The sequence below is a fragment of the Dinoponera quadriceps genome, unplaced genomic scaffold (genome assembly GCF_001313825.1).
Source record: "Dinoponera quadriceps isolate SergipeBrazil2010 unplaced genomic scaffold, ASM131382v1 scaffold1070, whole genome shotgun sequence".
Taxonomy (NCBI): domain Eukaryota; kingdom Metazoa; phylum Arthropoda; class Insecta; order Hymenoptera; family Formicidae; genus Dinoponera; species Dinoponera quadriceps.
The window spans coordinates 2,929,354-2,946,105 of NW_014555341.1; the positions used below are offsets into that span (position 1 = coordinate 2,929,354).

At 46.0% G+C, this 16,752-nt stretch overlaps 1 protein-coding gene across 16 annotated transcripts in view; it reads right to left on the minus strand.

Annotated features, from left to right (window-relative positions):
* Positions 1 to 16,752, minus strand: part of LOC106743890 (potassium voltage-gated channel subfamily H member 6) — a 114,799-nt gene that overhangs the window by 38,413 nt on the left and 59,634 nt on the right. For 12 of the 16 annotated variants that reach the window (XM_014618151.1, XM_014618149.1, XM_014618163.1 and 9 more), the window contains 5 exons: positions 14,199 to 14,379; positions 11,560 to 11,728; positions 9,299 to 9,367; positions 7,305 to 7,429; positions 7,012 to 7,092 (listed from right to left, as the gene is read on the minus strand). In XM_014618151.1, coding sequence (XP_014473637.1) covers positions 7,012 to 7,092; positions 7,305 to 7,429; positions 9,299 to 9,367; positions 11,560 to 11,728; positions 14,199 to 14,379 — 625 coding nt within the window. The remainder of the gene's footprint in view (positions 1 to 7,011; positions 7,093 to 7,304; positions 7,430 to 9,298; positions 9,368 to 11,559; positions 11,729 to 14,198; positions 14,380 to 16,752) is intronic. The other 4 variants (XM_014618159.1, XM_014618156.1, XM_014618157.1 and 1 more) reach the window with 3 other exon arrangements.

Sequence of the window (16,752 nt, forward strand, 5' to 3'; positions counted from 1 at the left end):
CGACGCAATCTGCGACAAAGCTCGGCTCACCGTTTGACATTTAAACTCGCAAAAATGCCGCTCGAAAGCGTTCTTCTGGAAGCGATTATGTGCGAAGACGCGAGCGATATAAGCACGATTTTTCCAGCGAGCCACTAAAATCGATCAGGGCCACGAAATCCGGTTAATGTTGCGAGCGTGTGATCGGAAAACTACCGAGTCCGAGGAAACGTCGAGGCAGAGCACCTTTCCGACTGCACGGACTAACGATTACGGTGGGAACGGGAAAAACCGTTGCGAGCGAGTCACACATTGAAGGACGAGATGAATCGCGCGCGTTCAGCGCGAAATTATAGCCTTTTTCGCGCGATATAATCGACCTGAGTTTCCTTGATAAAGAAACTTAATGCGCCGGGAGGGAACGTAATGCGAAGTCGTGGTAATTTTACGATCCTCGTAATTTACAGTAAACGGCTACCGATAACAGCAGAAGCAGCCGTTACTACGTCGTAGCGACAAGACCTTTACGATGCATTTCCGGAAAGTGTGAAAAAAGTGCCGTACATCAACGCTAGTAAGTAAAGAGCATAGATCGGACAATAGCGCGATCGACTTTTCCGCGAAATTGTCAGCGATTATCGGACTGGAAACTGGCTATTGTTCGCTTCGATTTTCACGGCGTTGATAATAAAAGTGGGATTTAAGCAGGCTGCGAAATAATATAAAAGCCGACGGGCGTTGCTATACCGGCGAGTGAATCGTGCGTTCCCGCGCACCTGCACACACAGATTCGTGCACGTGGGTGCCAGGTGTGGGTGGTGTTACCACCGCGACACAAGGACGCCAGTCATTGATCACTTGGTGGCTATGACCTTCGCCGGTTGCATCGTGGGGTAACGTGGAAGTCGCACTGTCTTCGAAGGGAAAAATTAATCCAGTGAAAGGACACGTCGATCGAGCCGACCGTTCGATAAATCGCCGTTCTCCGATTGGCAATTAATCCCGAGCCGGCCGCAATAAAAGCCGATTGATTTCCGACGTCAGGGAGTTATATGGGCGGGCTCGCAAGTGAGAAAAGAAGACCCTCTACGGTTTTCCTAAGTGAGCGATATTCCGCTCATACGGAAGTATTCGCGACAGTCCGGATTATTTCTTGACTTTTTGTACGACCGACGGATGAACCAAGCGAACGCGCGAGATTGATTCAGCGCGACTCGGCGGCTTAAGACGTTTCAAAAAGGCGGGAACGATTGCATTTGAAAAAATGACTCGTGTCGCATTGTCGAGCGGTTGCGATGAAAAAAAGAGAATGTTAGGATGCTTCGTGTGCGCTTGTCTCTCCCTCTGCTGAGAAGTCTTTTGTTGCATCAGCGCGCGAGAAAATATTTTGGCATCCGGCCTGAAATGCCGCTTATCGATCTCGCCGGCAAAGGGAAAAATGGACCTTTCTAGCTGCAGGCTTTCCGTGCATCTCGTCCGGATATTCCGTTGAATTCGCGCGCCTTCGAACGCGACGGTCGTGCGAATTCACGACCGGGCTCATTGTAATTGTTCGGACATGAGCACGCGATCTCCGATGAGACTTACCATTGAATTCGTGAGATTTTTGGGCGCGGCCATTTTAAATCTGCGATACAGAAACGCCGGCTGTGTGTTTAACTCTCTCGTTCGTCATAAATTCCCGTCGAAACCGAACGGAGAATGCGCGCGTGTAACGACACGTGAATGCTCAGCAGCGCGGAAATGCGAAACGAGACTAATTGCGCGCGATAAACGTCGACGCGTGAAAATGATAAGACCGTGAGTAAAATTGATTCCGTTAGCCCGGCTGATTACGAATACGTTAGTATCGCGTACTCCACGGATTCGCGCTGGTTGGGTGATTGCAGATAATACAAAACACGTGAATTCGCGCGGTATACGTTCGATCGTGCAGTCACTAGATTTTGACGGGCGGGTTTCCACGTCACGCCAATTTTGGCATCGCAGAAAGCGATACGAATAAAATGTCGCTCGATTGTCGCACACGAATAGCAACGAAAAGAAGTTGGAACAAGCGAGCCTGCGGCGGCCTTACGTTATGATCGCGCAGTGCTAAAGAACTAAAATACGACTAAAGTTCGCGTCGAGGCAGGATGATGAGGAACGAGACGTGATATTTTGTTAACCGAGCGACCGTCGTTGCGAAAAGATTAGACTTACCGACGCGGCTGGTCGACCACGCGATTCAATGAAACTGTCCCGCCATTTTGTCGGTCTCCCTGGCGCGATGATACAGACCGTACGCAACGCGTAGAGCACGTGGGTGAACACGTTCCTTTCGTTGATCTCGCTCGTCTCGCGACCAGCTCTCTTTTTCGCACGAGTGGATTCAGGTGACGCAAAAGCGCGACGAACAGTGTGAAAATTACGCAAGAGAACGTAAAAAAAAGGAGCGATGCCTCCCTCTTCATCTACAAATCTTTCTCACGGAGATACGCGATAGATTTTCCTCTCGGCGGAACTCGCGTCATCCGTAGCTGAACGAGGATGGATCACACTGCAGAGGCGTGGATGATGCCGAGGATGAGGGACGGGCGAAAGCTACTTGGCACAACTCAAAGCACCGACCGTGAAGAATTTTATCAGGAGCGGCCTATCGAGTGGACTCGCCGGTGGGTTCACTTTCGTTTATTACAGATCGCGCTTTCGATATCGCGCGTGTTCACCTCGTGTAAGGCGACCTCTCCGGGCTGCTCTCCGCACGCCAAATGACCTCACGGGCATGGAGAAAATGTCGCGAAGAGAAATGCCTCGGCAGACGTTTCGTCTTGCGGACCGAGTCTCTTTTCTCTCCGCCGGGGTGTCACTTGAACGGCGCGTCGCGTCCGACGACGAAGACGAGAGCAGCTTCCCCGGCTCGGCGGGGTGATCATTCTTTTTATTCTGTGCTATCAATTCCGCGGAGCTCCGTTAGGAGGCACACGTTCACTACGGCTCGGCGTTCATCATCGTCGGCGCACGGTCGTACCACGGATTCTTCCCCCGGACTTTCAGGGCCGATCGATCGGCGATCTCGACAAACCGCCGCCGCGAGAGAAATCGCGAACGACTAGAGGGTGGACGATCTTCACGATCCATCGAGCACGCGACGACCTTCTGATTCAGGCACCCTCGTTCGCGGACGGCGAACGATCACTCGCGGCTGCGTCGGTACCACTCTCGCTGGTACCACTCGCTCTGTCATGATCTTGTGTGAAAACGTGGCGAGAGAGCTGCCGTCGTCCGACGCGCGTCTCTCTCGAGTTTAACGACGGGTCGCCTGCGGGAGCCCGTTGTTGGAAGGACGTGTTATCACCGTTTGCATATGCGATCTTCCTTCGCCGTTCGAGGATGTGGACGGAGTGACGACGGAGCTACCTGACAGGCAGAACGGGGGACACTGCGACACTGACCGGAGCGCCGTGCAACGGGAGGGTCGTGAATCTCGTCCCTCTCTTTCCCTCTGGCACGCGTGCGCCCCGATAAGTCGCTCTTCCTCTTTCCGCCGTATTCGCCAGCGAAACTCTCTCGCACGCCTCTCCCCCCCTCGTCCGACACGATTGACGTGCATCCGTACTTCCGGCGCGTCTTTGGACGTGACTTTCCTTCCTCGCTCTGTCCGTCGTCGGATGACCGAACATCAGAGAATGTCCTGCGATTCTCGGCATGAGTGGGCTTTAATTGGCCGCGTTGATAATTGATGTTTTCGTAAACGGCGATCGATAAGAGGGGCTTGTCATTGAATCACGTATGCTATTGTGATCGCTCGTTGATCAGTGGGTTTGCGCATCGGTGGATCGATGGGACTTTCAGAGATTACTTCGCCGAGAGATCGTTCTCGATCACTCCGACTTGCGCGGCGCAGATTTATCGTACGCACCGTCTCGGCCTGTCAATTTATCGTCGTTATTAATGGGCCGCTTTCTCGCGCCAGTTGTATCTTCTCGTTTCTATCCCTCGGTCGTCCGTAACTGCCTTCGCGACGTTGCGCAACAGCGACATTAAAACGGAAAATATCGGTTAAGCAGCGCGGGGGGTATTATCTGTCACGGAATAAGCGCGGCGTGTCAGGTATTCCACGCTAATTAATTATCCGTTTACCGACTTGCCACCTCGCAGCTGCTACATCTTCCCGGAACGTTGCGTATCGCTCGCGCGATACTATTTCCGGCCCCGAATTCGCGCATTTCCCCGCGCGACGATGAAAGCGGCACAGCTGCATCGCATCCTCGTCACATCGGAATTCTCGAGCAACAGCCGAAGGACACTGTGACGAAAGCGCGTCAAACGTCGCGCCAAACCGGAATGTATACACTTGACGTCGCATATATTATATTATTCACGTTCGCAACATTTTGTCGAACAACGCATCGCTGGGCCGACAGGACAGAAGAAAGGTAGTTTATACGGGGTTTATACGGGGAGTTCTCGCAACAAAACGGAGAAAAAGGGAGGAGATTGATTTATTGGCGCCGGTAATATAATTATTACAGCAACACCCGAGAACATGTGATAAAAATCCCTGCAATGTTGCAATATCGGTTATCGATATCGGCCATTCTGGTTTTATATAAATATCCGGGCAACGGCGAGGTGTTTTCTCTCCGCTGCGCCGGTCGGTCGCTGAAATCGTGCGCGAGTTGGAGGAACGGCGTCCATAATTTAAACGGTCGCTTGGAATAACGCGACCCCGAAGTAATGATCAAAGTTACAACGTGCCACTGAAACACGCGGGATCACCGGCGCAAATTTCTTCGAAGAAGCCCTGCGTATAGCAAATTACATCCGAGTGCGACGCGAGCGAGATGTAATTGCGAAACGAGGGAATAAACCGTGCGATATTATAACTGCCGTGTGTGCACGGCCGCATTATTCGCGCGAACGCAGGGTGTTGTCAGTGTTCGACTCAAGTTCCGCAAAAGCTGATTAGCCTGAAAGTATTCGCGTTGCCATCGTCGCTAGACACCGCTCCGGTATGTCTGGGAAATGTTACGAGTCTGTAACACGACAATCGATCATCCGGCGCGCTGGTAAAATCGTCTTTCCACGAACAAAACATCGCCTCGCTCAGGCGTCGCTCTCGCTTCGTCGCGGAATATTGGGGCGTGTTAAAGTGCGCTCTACCTGACTGGGGAAACTATTGTTGATTTTTATCGCGCGACATAAAATCAGGAAGGCGTCAGAAAAAAAGTCAGGGGAAGAAGCTCTCGAGATGAATATTGCCGCGCGGTGTAACGCTATTGGCCGTTTCGTTTTCTTTCATTTTTCTTTTTTAATCAATTCACTCCACCGTGTTTAATTCGGACATTTCAACAGCGGCATCGGTGACATTAATACAAAGTGGGCCAACGTTGCGACGTTATTATCCCAGCGCGATATGTTCGGATTTATTAAGCGCGCTTCCAATTTCGTGCTTCGTCGGTAATATTAATTGGACAAATCCCTTTCCCTCTTCCGCGGGGCTCTTTTTATCCACTTTCTATCCCACCCGCGCAACCACTAGCCTTGTAAAATCAACGTCATTTTGCGAGAATCCAACGCTGCGGGAGATTTCCGCCTACGAGACTGCGCCGTAGTCGGATTGGCGCCAGTCAGGGCCGTATTAATGTAAGGCAGTATGTTAAATGTACACCCGTATGCAAACAACCCGCATTGTTCCGCTAAATATTTGAAAGCTTGCTGACCTCGTCGCATTTCTCACATATCGCATGTCCCGTGACAAACACGAGGCGAGGAGAAATACCCCCTTGCTGAAAACGATATGCTCTGTTTATCCGCATCGTGCGCGCGCGATTATTCGATAGGGGAAAATTGATGAATATTTGTTCAGCGGGAGAAGTGTTGATTGGAAAAATCGACATTTTCGACGAGAGCTAAATTCAAAGAGTAAAGCGTCGCAGAAATGGTTGCGTGATTAATCGAGCAATCGTTCTCGCGTGATTGACGTTTGATTTATTACGCGTGAGTCTCTGTGTTACGTCGAAGAAATAGAGATTATATGGCTAAAATGGATTACATCCAATAATTTCTTATCGGGTCAACGGGACGTTTCTTGAGCAAAAGGAACGCATAAATCGCGTCCGAAATAGTCACAAAACATCAGAGATTGATTCGTTAATTTGACGGAGAAGCGAGTGTCTTTCGTGACGGAAGCGCATTTCAGCTGGTCGACATCAGCAAATGAGATTTAACTTCTTCACGAATTCTATGTTTAATTCACGAAACCAAATTGCTCCGGATGGGCGAAGAAACCTTTGACCTATCAAGAAGCGGCGGACGCTTTCATTTCCGGAAAACAGTTTTGTTCCAATTTCAATTAGTGTCAAATAAATATGTCGCTGTGACGCTTTTAATTTCCTGCCGTACAACAAGTGGCCGGAAAAGTGTCCAACTTTCTAAGTGATCAAAACGAGCGCTTCGCAGAAAGATATCCTAGTGCATGGAAAAAAATTTGGTATCATTCAAGGCACATTCTCATGTATAAGCAGGAATATATAATTTTGTATGAAGATAAAACTTGCTCACATGAAGAAATTCTACGTAGTTCTGCTAGAAATATTATATTAGTCATTCAAGAATAATTTTCATGAAATAATTTTCATGAATTGAGAGGAAAATATTAGATAGAAAGAACGATATTTCTAAACTATAAATTGCATCAGTTTAAAGATATCGTTCTTTCTATCGAATATTTTTTTCCTTTCGACTCAGGAAAATTATTCTTGATACATTTAATGGAACAAGAATATGATATATTTAATGGAACTGTATAGAATTTCTTCATGTAAGCAAGTTTTATTTTTATATAAGATTATATATTTTTACTTATACATATGTGAGAATATGAGTTTTGAATTGATACGAATTTTTTCCGTGAATGAAATTTCTTCCTAAATAATTATTTAATAATTACGCGCAGCGGCTTAAACTATGAAAACGCGAGAAAAAGAGAGACATCGCAGATTCTATTAACATAACTCACTAATTGCGACATCAAAATATGCCACTCACCTGAGCGACTTTCTCTCCCATGTTCGGTGTGTGCATCGCTCCTTGAAAATACTTCGCGGATCCATTGTCTTGTAAGGAAAACTGCAACGTGACGTAAATGTGACGCGTTAACGCGCTGTTAATTATCGCGTAACATGGGATAATTAACCGCGTTTCGAGTAAATTTTATGAGTAAATTTTACTAGATTCGATAATCTTTTTTCGTCATGTTAAAGTAACGATCACCTGAGACAAAGAGAATAAAAGCCGCACACGTGGATGACCTGTTTGTGCAAAAGTATTGTTCGACTTACTTTGTGTTTGATGGAGTCCGGTCCCATCTGACTCAGAGATGGCGACTTTCGGTCCTTGGACGCCCGCCATTTCTGCAAGTCGCTTTCAGAAGCGACGCCAGGAAAGATTTTCGAATGTTTCGCTGCTACAAAAACGGAGGACAAAACGTGAGTCTTTCGAGGTCGTGTCATTCGCGAGACAATATAGTGATATATCCCGTTACATGTATACATATGCATATATATGTCTCGTTAATTCAAAATCTATTTAGGTGCGAAATACAGGCTCGATCAAATTAAATCTATTCGAGTGTCAACGGAATCTCTTTTGGAGAGTGGCGACAGCAACTCTAATGAGCTAAGTTACAAGACCGATCGTTGTGTTTATGTACATAGCTGATCAACATGTTCGATGACCATGAAGAACAAAATTGTGTAGCGCAGTAATCTAGTACAAAGTACAGGCACATGTATACGGTAATACGTGTCTCGAAGGATGTAACTCTTCCGATTAAGTTTCACGACACCGCTTACGATATACAGACTAATCTAATGTGAATACGAAAATGTACAACGAAGCGATCGTACGCTCGAGGCAACTTCTGCTGAGCCGTACCATTGAAACGGAGCGCAGAACTTTTGCAATTCATTTCTGTCCTCTCACAAGAGAGAATACGAGTGACGAATATTTATAGCGAAGACAAATAGACGGAGAGATTGCTATCCCGTCTTCCGACGCATGTATTTTTTAACACGACAGTATTCTAGAAACGATCGAAGATATCGATCGACGATTTCGTTATTGGTGATCGCTTCGGTGTCTCACGAGCAAGTTCGACAAAATAGACAAATAACCGAGCCTATATCTCGATCTAGAAGCGTTGAGGAGTGTGTCAGTAAACGAGTTAGTTAATCCGCACTAGAAGCTGCATACCTGTGAAAGAGAGATTTTTTCTTTTATTTTCGTTTTGTTTTCTTTTATTTTTTTATGTTCGTACAAGTCGCGCGAGGGCGAGTCGTATCAAGTTTTTCGTGACGATGCGTTGGATGCTACGTCGATGTTACTATTATGTAATACATGTAAATGAGGACCGTCTTGCTGATGATTTGTACAATGATTAATGGCGGTCATTGTCGGTCGCGCCCCTGCGGTGGTTCTGCGATCGGTACGTACACAATGGCACCGGGCGTGTTGCCCGGATGCACCAGTGATATTGCATATGCGTTGAGGTAAAAGAAAGCTGTGAAAGATATCAGCCATTCTTGCCCCGCTGTAAAGAGAAGCGTAACTAAGAATTCATCCCTCGTACTCCCGACCAGCCGGCTGTGCTCGAACAGGGTGCTGCGTTGCGCGTCGAGTTACATGATCGCGAAGAGTTTGACACTTTACAAGACGGCAGGAAGATAGATGATCCGTTAACAAGGAGGATCTTTTATGGACGCAAAACGGTATGTTTTTGAAAGGAGTAATCGTCTCGAAAAGATGGATGAAATATTTTAGAAATGTTTTCACGAGGTAAACTCTGACACTAATTGCCGTAAGGGATAAAAGTTAAGTCAGATTTCGGTATTGACGCGCACACGAAGGATGTGGATTCCTTCGCGCGAGATGCTATCGTCTAGGCGGCTACTTATGCGTCCTCAAGTTCACGAGAGCACAGACGAGCTGATCGAACGAGGCTACGGTGCTCGTCTGATAACAGTACGGTAGAAGTACGAAATGGTGGGCACTCTCTTCCACGTGGAATTAAATGCTAGCATATTGTAAGTAAGTCAACGTAATACAAATAGTAGTAAGTAAGTAGCAATAATATATAAGTAAGTAGTAACATAGTGAGTGGTGAGTAATAGAAAGAGGCCTATGGAAGCTCAATCGGACACTCAAGAGTATGAGTTATCTCTCGAAAGCACATGATAACAAGAAAGCCGCAAGCGCTTGGTAAAGGGGTGCAAGCTCGCCGCCCGATCGGTTAAAGGAAACCAAGGAAGCAGGGTGCTGCTCCCTCCTGTTTTACCTTCGGTGAGATTATCGACTGTCGCTGGTCGTCGCTCGAGGGTGACGTGTTCGCTCCCTCGGCCCGCTACTAAAATAGTTTTACTGAGGTTTGACACTGGATTGACAGTTCGTGAGGAGGAGAGTGGGGATCGCCATCAGGTTGATGAAAGCGATATTTAATGCTCTAGTCGGGGATGTAAGAAGGGTCGCAACCTTTGTTTGTTATCATAGTTCCTCGATGCCGGAGAAGGAAGGGGAGGAATGTGGCGTCCGTGTGAATATTGCACGCTGTAGAGGCGTAATGCGGTTCTCTCTCGAGTCGTTAAATATCTTATAAAACACCCTCTTGCCTCCTTTATAATTCAGCGTTTCGGCCGAAATAAAGAAGCGTGCTTTAAAAATTCATTACTTTCTTTCCCGGCGCGAACAATCCCGCGCTTACGCTGCGTACGCTGGAGAATTCCGGCCTGTGAACGACGTACTTTTAAACCTGATTCCATTCCGGTGCGTGGGAAAACGAGTCTGGATTATTTACTATCCCCGCGGGGTCAAAATTTAACGAACGTGGTTGTTTCGTAACGATGTGACGTTTGAATAAATTTGCCTGCGTTGCGCCCGGTCACTTCGAAATATGCTTTTTACGGTATGTACGTTTATACCCGCGGCTCAAACTAAAAATAAGCGCGTGATCTGACAGGATCTCCTCGATCCTTTTTTCTAGCGTCCTCCCTTCCGTCTAAAAATATCATTTCTCGAGCTATATTCCTTCCCCTTCCTTCCCGACATCCAAGAATCGTCACCTATGTATCACCGATGACATTAACAACGGTGACTCTTAGTCGGATGCACTCAGACGGAATTCCTGAGCCAAACGCTCTCTCCCGTGTGTTCCAGATAAACTTTATGCTCTTGGCGAAGACACTACCGGATTATAATATAGCTGTCGGTTGCTTAAGGTAGGATTGCAATCGCCAAAAGACGCACATACACACACAGATTCTCGCGATTTCCATGTTCCTTCGAATTCACCGAGAACGTCCTTTTTAGTTGCAGATTTGATTCCACAACTTCAAAGTCGACCTTTTCCAACAGAAAATGTACCATTTACCGAGAGAATAAGAGCTTATCGAGAAAACGGAGCGCTTGATGCACACGTGGCTGAATTACATAAAATTAATGTAAAATAAATTTCGGGGGAAACTCATTATCAAAAATCAATTCTTGCGTACGTAGGTGGACACATATAAATAAAGACACATCTAGATTTTCTATCAAGCGGAAATCGGGTAAAGTGGGGCCCCGTGCGTCGACGAGAATCTCTTTCTACGGAATATCACGTAGAACGTTCTCTTTTTTTTTTTTCACCGTATATCCGACGCAACGAGACAAAGCGACTTATCTACCATCAGTTACTATCTGCAAACATGCAACAAGAGCTTGTATTCCATGAGCTACCTCGCGATATTATAGAGCACTTCGCTCGCAATGCAACGGCACGGAAGGCCAGATGTTCGCTATCTGTCAAAACTCGCGGCATGAAACGTCGCATGCAATAATATTATTATTCGCGGCATCATTAATTATTATTTAACCGCGATGCACACACAGAGGCGCGCGGCTACACGCCTTCGTCACCACCGCCACTGCCGCCGTCACCTTCATCCATAACTATAAACGCGCTCCAAGTTTCTTGAACCGAGGCGTGTGTATGCGCGTTGAAACAATCTCCATCCCGATCTCGCTCCAATCTTCGGTCGGAGAGAGAGAGAGAGAGAGTGATGTATATCGGTGATATGTGCGAATCAATCTTCGGGAACCGAGCGTCGTGAGCGGCGGAACCATCAAGCGGATAAACCGATCACGGGGAAGTCGCGTCACCCCCTCCCGCTTCGTTTGTCTGGGGCAATCGCGGTTACCCTCTAACCTTTGGCAGAGAGCAGTCACGATACAGCCGCAACTTGTCAAGGATAGTGCCGCGATTATTATCCCCTTTTTAAATCGACCGCAAAATCGCGAGGAGAAAGATTCTCGCTACCTTGACCAGACATGTCGCCCGTTATCTACCACCCTCGCGCACTTTGCCCTCCCCCGGAGAAATAAATGTTCCGCCGACCACGGCGTAACGCATCTATAGAAAAGGGTTGATGGGGGAAGGGTCATATCGCCGGCCATAACGTAAAACATCGCTCCACAGAAAGCGCTAATGCCAGGTCAGAGACAATTCGCGGCACGTCGAGACGTAGAAATGGAAACGGCACGGCGGACCGAGAGTGTACTTACAGACGCTGCAGGTGAGACTGCGGCACGGCGCTCTCGCCGTTTCCGGCTTCACGGCTCTCCTCGAGATTGCGTCGAGGCTCGCCGCGTGAGACACGCTCCGCGAGGGACCTTCCGCGGCACCGCCCGACGAGGAGTTCGGGCCATCCCAGATTCCCGACTTTTGCGAGACCTGAAAGCACGATGCGAGAGGGCCGGTCGATTAATTTCCCTCGCGTTTCTGCCAGAATTTATTCGAGAAAGTTGAAGGGGCTGTTATAATCTGATTGCAAACCCCCCGTGGGGGACCTCGCGATATGACGTGAAACTAATTAGCCGTTTTAGCGCCACGCAGCGCGATCGCGCTGTTCGCGTACTGTGGTGAAATGTGCCGCGATGTTTGGTCACGATCGTCAACGCGCTCGGTTCCGCAAACTTTTGAGTGTTTAGTATAACGTTTCTGATATGACTGATGAAATGAAGCGCGAGCGGCATATTTCGACGAAAAAAAGAGCAGCGTGATTGGCATTACTCGCAGATAAATGAACGAAGCGCTATCGCGCGACACGGATTTTTAAAAACCCCTAAAACGGTTAATACACGATTATGCTTCTCTCTTCGTACTTCTTTTCCATCAATGTTACTGCGAAAATTTCTTCAGGTTTTACGTCGACGTCTTCTCGTGAAAGAACTCCTTAAAATTCTAGGAATCTCGTCAGGACATCGCATCGGGCACGTAACGTTGATCCTATTAGCTCGATTCGATAGCACCACCGTCGGCGTCCATTACGTCCGGCGATCGTGCGCGCTCGTGAAATTGAAACGGACGGAAGAGGGTAGGTGCGAGAGATAGTTTCGGCCCGTCGATGTGCGCGAGCCTAACATGTGTTCGGATTGTATAGTAGCTCATGCATGCGCTATTAACTCGGTATGGTCGTGCGATAACCTTCGCCCGTTCTGCAGCTACGTGTCGGTCGTATCGCGCACAAACTTTGTCCCGGAATTTCGGCGTATCGTAGCTGCACGTGCATGCTGAACACGCGTTAGCACTTGTTACGGACGTATGTTCGGAAAACGCAATTAAAACGCGGGCGTTCCATCAGAACTCTGTGCGCGCGGACAATTCACCTCCTTTCTTCGCGGCTAAAAATACCGTATTAACGTCGTTTCGTCTCGGACACAGTTACTTCATTTGATTTGATAAAATGTTTTCACGGCGTTTCACGTGAACAATCACGCCGGTTAAATCCCGCATCGGATTGAATATTTCGAATAATAAAATCAAAGAATACATTAATCCATTTCGTTTCTCCGTTCCTATATAGGAACAGCAAATTCATCTATCTTTGAACATTTTTTTATGTATAAAATAAAGATGGATTTTGGCCTAGAACTTGTTACTGAAATATAGTTTGGACTTTTGTCTTTCAAAAAATAATTTCACTACGCTACTACACATAAAATCGACCTTGTATCACAATTATTTATTAAATCTCCCAAATATTCACTTAATAATTAACTATTTGTGTTAATCGACTTTCTAACAAGTTGCGAAAAATACTGCTTCGGCCTGGTGTGGAACCTAAACTTCTCCATTTGCTGGGTGGGACGCCTTACCAATTCGGCTATCGAGGTTTCGACAGTATTTCTCGCAACATAAATAAATATAATAAGCAGGGTTATACTGTAGATTTTCAGATTACATCTACATAGGTAATTTACGTATTGCCTACGTGACACGGACTTTTCTCATGTAGACAATATAAACTGTGTAAAATATTATAAATGACATAATACAGTGTAAAGAGAAAAGATAAATTATTAATATAAATTATAAAATAGTTCACATTATTTTGGCGTAAATTATAGAGATATTTAATATTAAAAATGAAAAAGTTGATATATTCAGGTAATACAATTGTATCATTTAATATATTCAGATAATACAGAAATTTTATCATTTAAATTCACCTGTGGGCTTTTAAATAGGAAAAGGCGATATTCCTTAGTTCATGATCACAATATGCATAATATTTCTTTTCGTTTTATCAAATCAAATGAAATCGGTAAATCCACTACTGACTTTCTGTAGCATTGTAAAATACTAAAATTAAGCGCCGTTATACTTAAACCAAATAAACCAAGTAATTATTTGAGAGCTTTCAACAGAAACAAAATATATAAATAAGACTTATAAAATGTAAGAAGAAGATGAGCCAGCCCATAATGATTCATAGATTACTTATTGTCTGCATAGATAACATACATAGTTTACATTGTCTCTACGCGTAGATGTAGATTATTGTATTTTACTTGTGTAAACGTCCAAGTTCTAATAATAACAAAAAAATCTTGCTCTCTTTATAATTTATTATAATCTCCCCCTACCGAATAATTAACCTTTCACTCTGCCTCTCGTAAAGTTTACATCCACCTTCTGAGGACGAGAGCACGGCGAATTCCCACCAACTCTGTCCGCGGTCGCCTCGCGTATTAAAATTGAACACACACGCCGTCCATCGCAGCCTCGTTTACGCGTATGCATTACTAACGACGCCGCCCAATTGCCGCCGTTTGACCGAGGTCGATAAGACCTCGGGTGATTGCGTGCTCGCGAAGGAAAGTTTCTGCCGCTAGTGGTTGCACTTTTTTCTGTTACTTACGTCGCTTACTCCCTCGGGACTGGCAATGGGAGCGGTGGTGCCGGGCTGCGCGACGCTCGAGGTGATCACCGACGTCGTTGCGGCAGCGTTGTTGCTGTTCCCGACCGACGACGGCGGGGGTGTGCCCGTCCTCCCAGGACCCCAAGATTCCATCATTGTGGGCGAGCCACATGTTAACGGGCTGTAAATCATTCGGGTCATGACGGTCGGTCGAAATCCATTAAGGGTCAGAGGAATTATATTCGCCGTTTATACCGAAGCGATCGTTCGGTCGCGTTGAACAATTCAGGAATGCCGGAATCTTCCTTTGCGCTCGATGCAAATGAGGAGATTGTTTAGTGAGAGAGATACACAAAGCAAGTAGGCGCGAATTCCCGATCTGCATGAAGATTTCATCGGAATTACGGGGAATCGTAAGCCCCTCATGAATCTCGATTCTGTCGGCGTGGCGGTAAGTTGCGCCGCTCTGTCACGAAAGATTCAAACGACGGAAGTAATTGTGCGGATCTACAGTGGTCGGATGTGTACGCAATAAAACATTTATCTTCGAAAGGCGATCTTCTTTCCGTTCGTAACCCTCCGCCAGTTGGAACGTTAAAAAATGAAACAGGTGCCTTCCATTAGCTCGGCCAGGAAATTCAGTCGGTATCTACCTGCGATACCGGAAAATGACGTTAATCCAGAAGATGGTTCGTGCGCGTAACTCAAGCTAGTAAATGGCTCGCGCACGGGGGTGTGTGGCCGGCGAGAAATTGCATAGATCCTAAGGTTATGGGGAGAGTCGATACAGAACGGAGGTCAGATCTCGTGAGTGAAGTGTGTCAGTGTTAGGTCAGACTTGCCAATCGATAAATAACCTCAACCCGCGGGCACGTTGCGGCCACACGGGCGTTCGTGCGTACGTACGTGCGTGCGTGCGTACAGTCGGCGTCATATATGTTCCCTACCATTCCCTAGACGGAAAGTTACACGATTTTCAGCCTTACAGGCTTAAGGATGAAAATTGCAGAAATAGCTCTAGTTATAATGGTTGGAGGTCACAATGGTTTTAATTACTATAATTTCGACCTGTACAGTCAGTCACAGGAGAATAGCAACATTTTTTTATTGACAAGTTGCGCATCTCCTGTCCGTATTTTAAAACTGCTTATTTCATGATCAGTAGACTCGCTTATCAATCAATTGAGTAGTTTCTTGTCCATTTATTGTTTTGTTTTCATTCATGAAATGGGTTTAAATTTTGCGCAGTAAGAAAAGCATTACATCTTGAATGAGATCCTAAGTAGTTTTACTCTTCAGTTACTAGACAGAAATTAATAAGAAATCCTATAAGAAATTAATCAGAAATACTAGGTACTAGGCAGAAATTAATAACTCAGCTAGTAATTACTCAAAAATCCGTGAAATTTCTACTAGAATATATGCGAAAGGCTAAAAATCGCATAACAGTAAAAAGTTTTAATTTAGAGAATAGTGGAGCATGGACATGACATCGACTGTACGAACATGTGAGCGCGAATACATTCGGCAATACGGTCACAATTGTTGTTTCGTTAGTCTAACCTCCACCACCATCACTATCACCATCCCATGCCTCTCCATTGCTCGTTTCTATCTCCGTTGTACCCGCGGGTATAGCAGCCGAATGCTCGATCTAGTGCGGCCATGTCGCGTCCTTTGTATCGCTTCCAATTTGCACCCGATACGTTGGTAACGCGATTACCTTCGATCAGACGGGAATTATTTAGCGGTAAGGGTAAAAATGTGCCCGCCTATAGAGCGGTTCCGCTAAGCGAATGTACAAACGGGCAATTGTAAGCTCCGTGTTCCCGGTGTACGTATTGCATAATGCAATGATCACCTCTGTGACTCGCGCCCTCGGGAGCCGTTTGTGCGGTGTCCCGCAACTGTCCAATTAACCGCTTCATTAAATTAATTATTTTTCCTATTGTCAGATGTACAGATACGAGTTTTCATCGAGGAGATTGCCGGGGCGCGTCTCGTCAAAGTTCACGGTGATTAAATGTGTGAAAAGACAGAGCGACCTTCATCGCGAATCTAACTCTATAATTAAATGCGTGAAAAGACAGAGCATTGCAAATCTAAATGTGCAATTTTCCACGCTTCGTGCAGTTACTTTTTATGCATTTATACGTGTTACTGGTATAATTTTACACACGTAAATGTGTAAAAATTATAATTTTATACACATGAGCATGTAAAAATTACACACCGTGTAAAATCATAGCAGTAGTATTAACACGCGTACAAATGTATGAGAAGTAACTACAAAATAAATATATAAATAAAATTATACATATAAAATTACACACTTGGATTTGCAGTGTTGGTACGACCGATCGAATTGCAAGAGGCTTGCGAGCGCGGTTACACGCGTGTAATAGCAGCTTTCATCGTTATCGTCAGTCATTGTTGCCGGCGTCGTCGTCTTCGTTCGCGCGAAACTCGCGTTAAGAGTAACGACAACTTGTCCGACAATGTAATTAGAAATTGTGCATAGAACAGTATACGCGTGTCGTTTTCCTAACAGCTT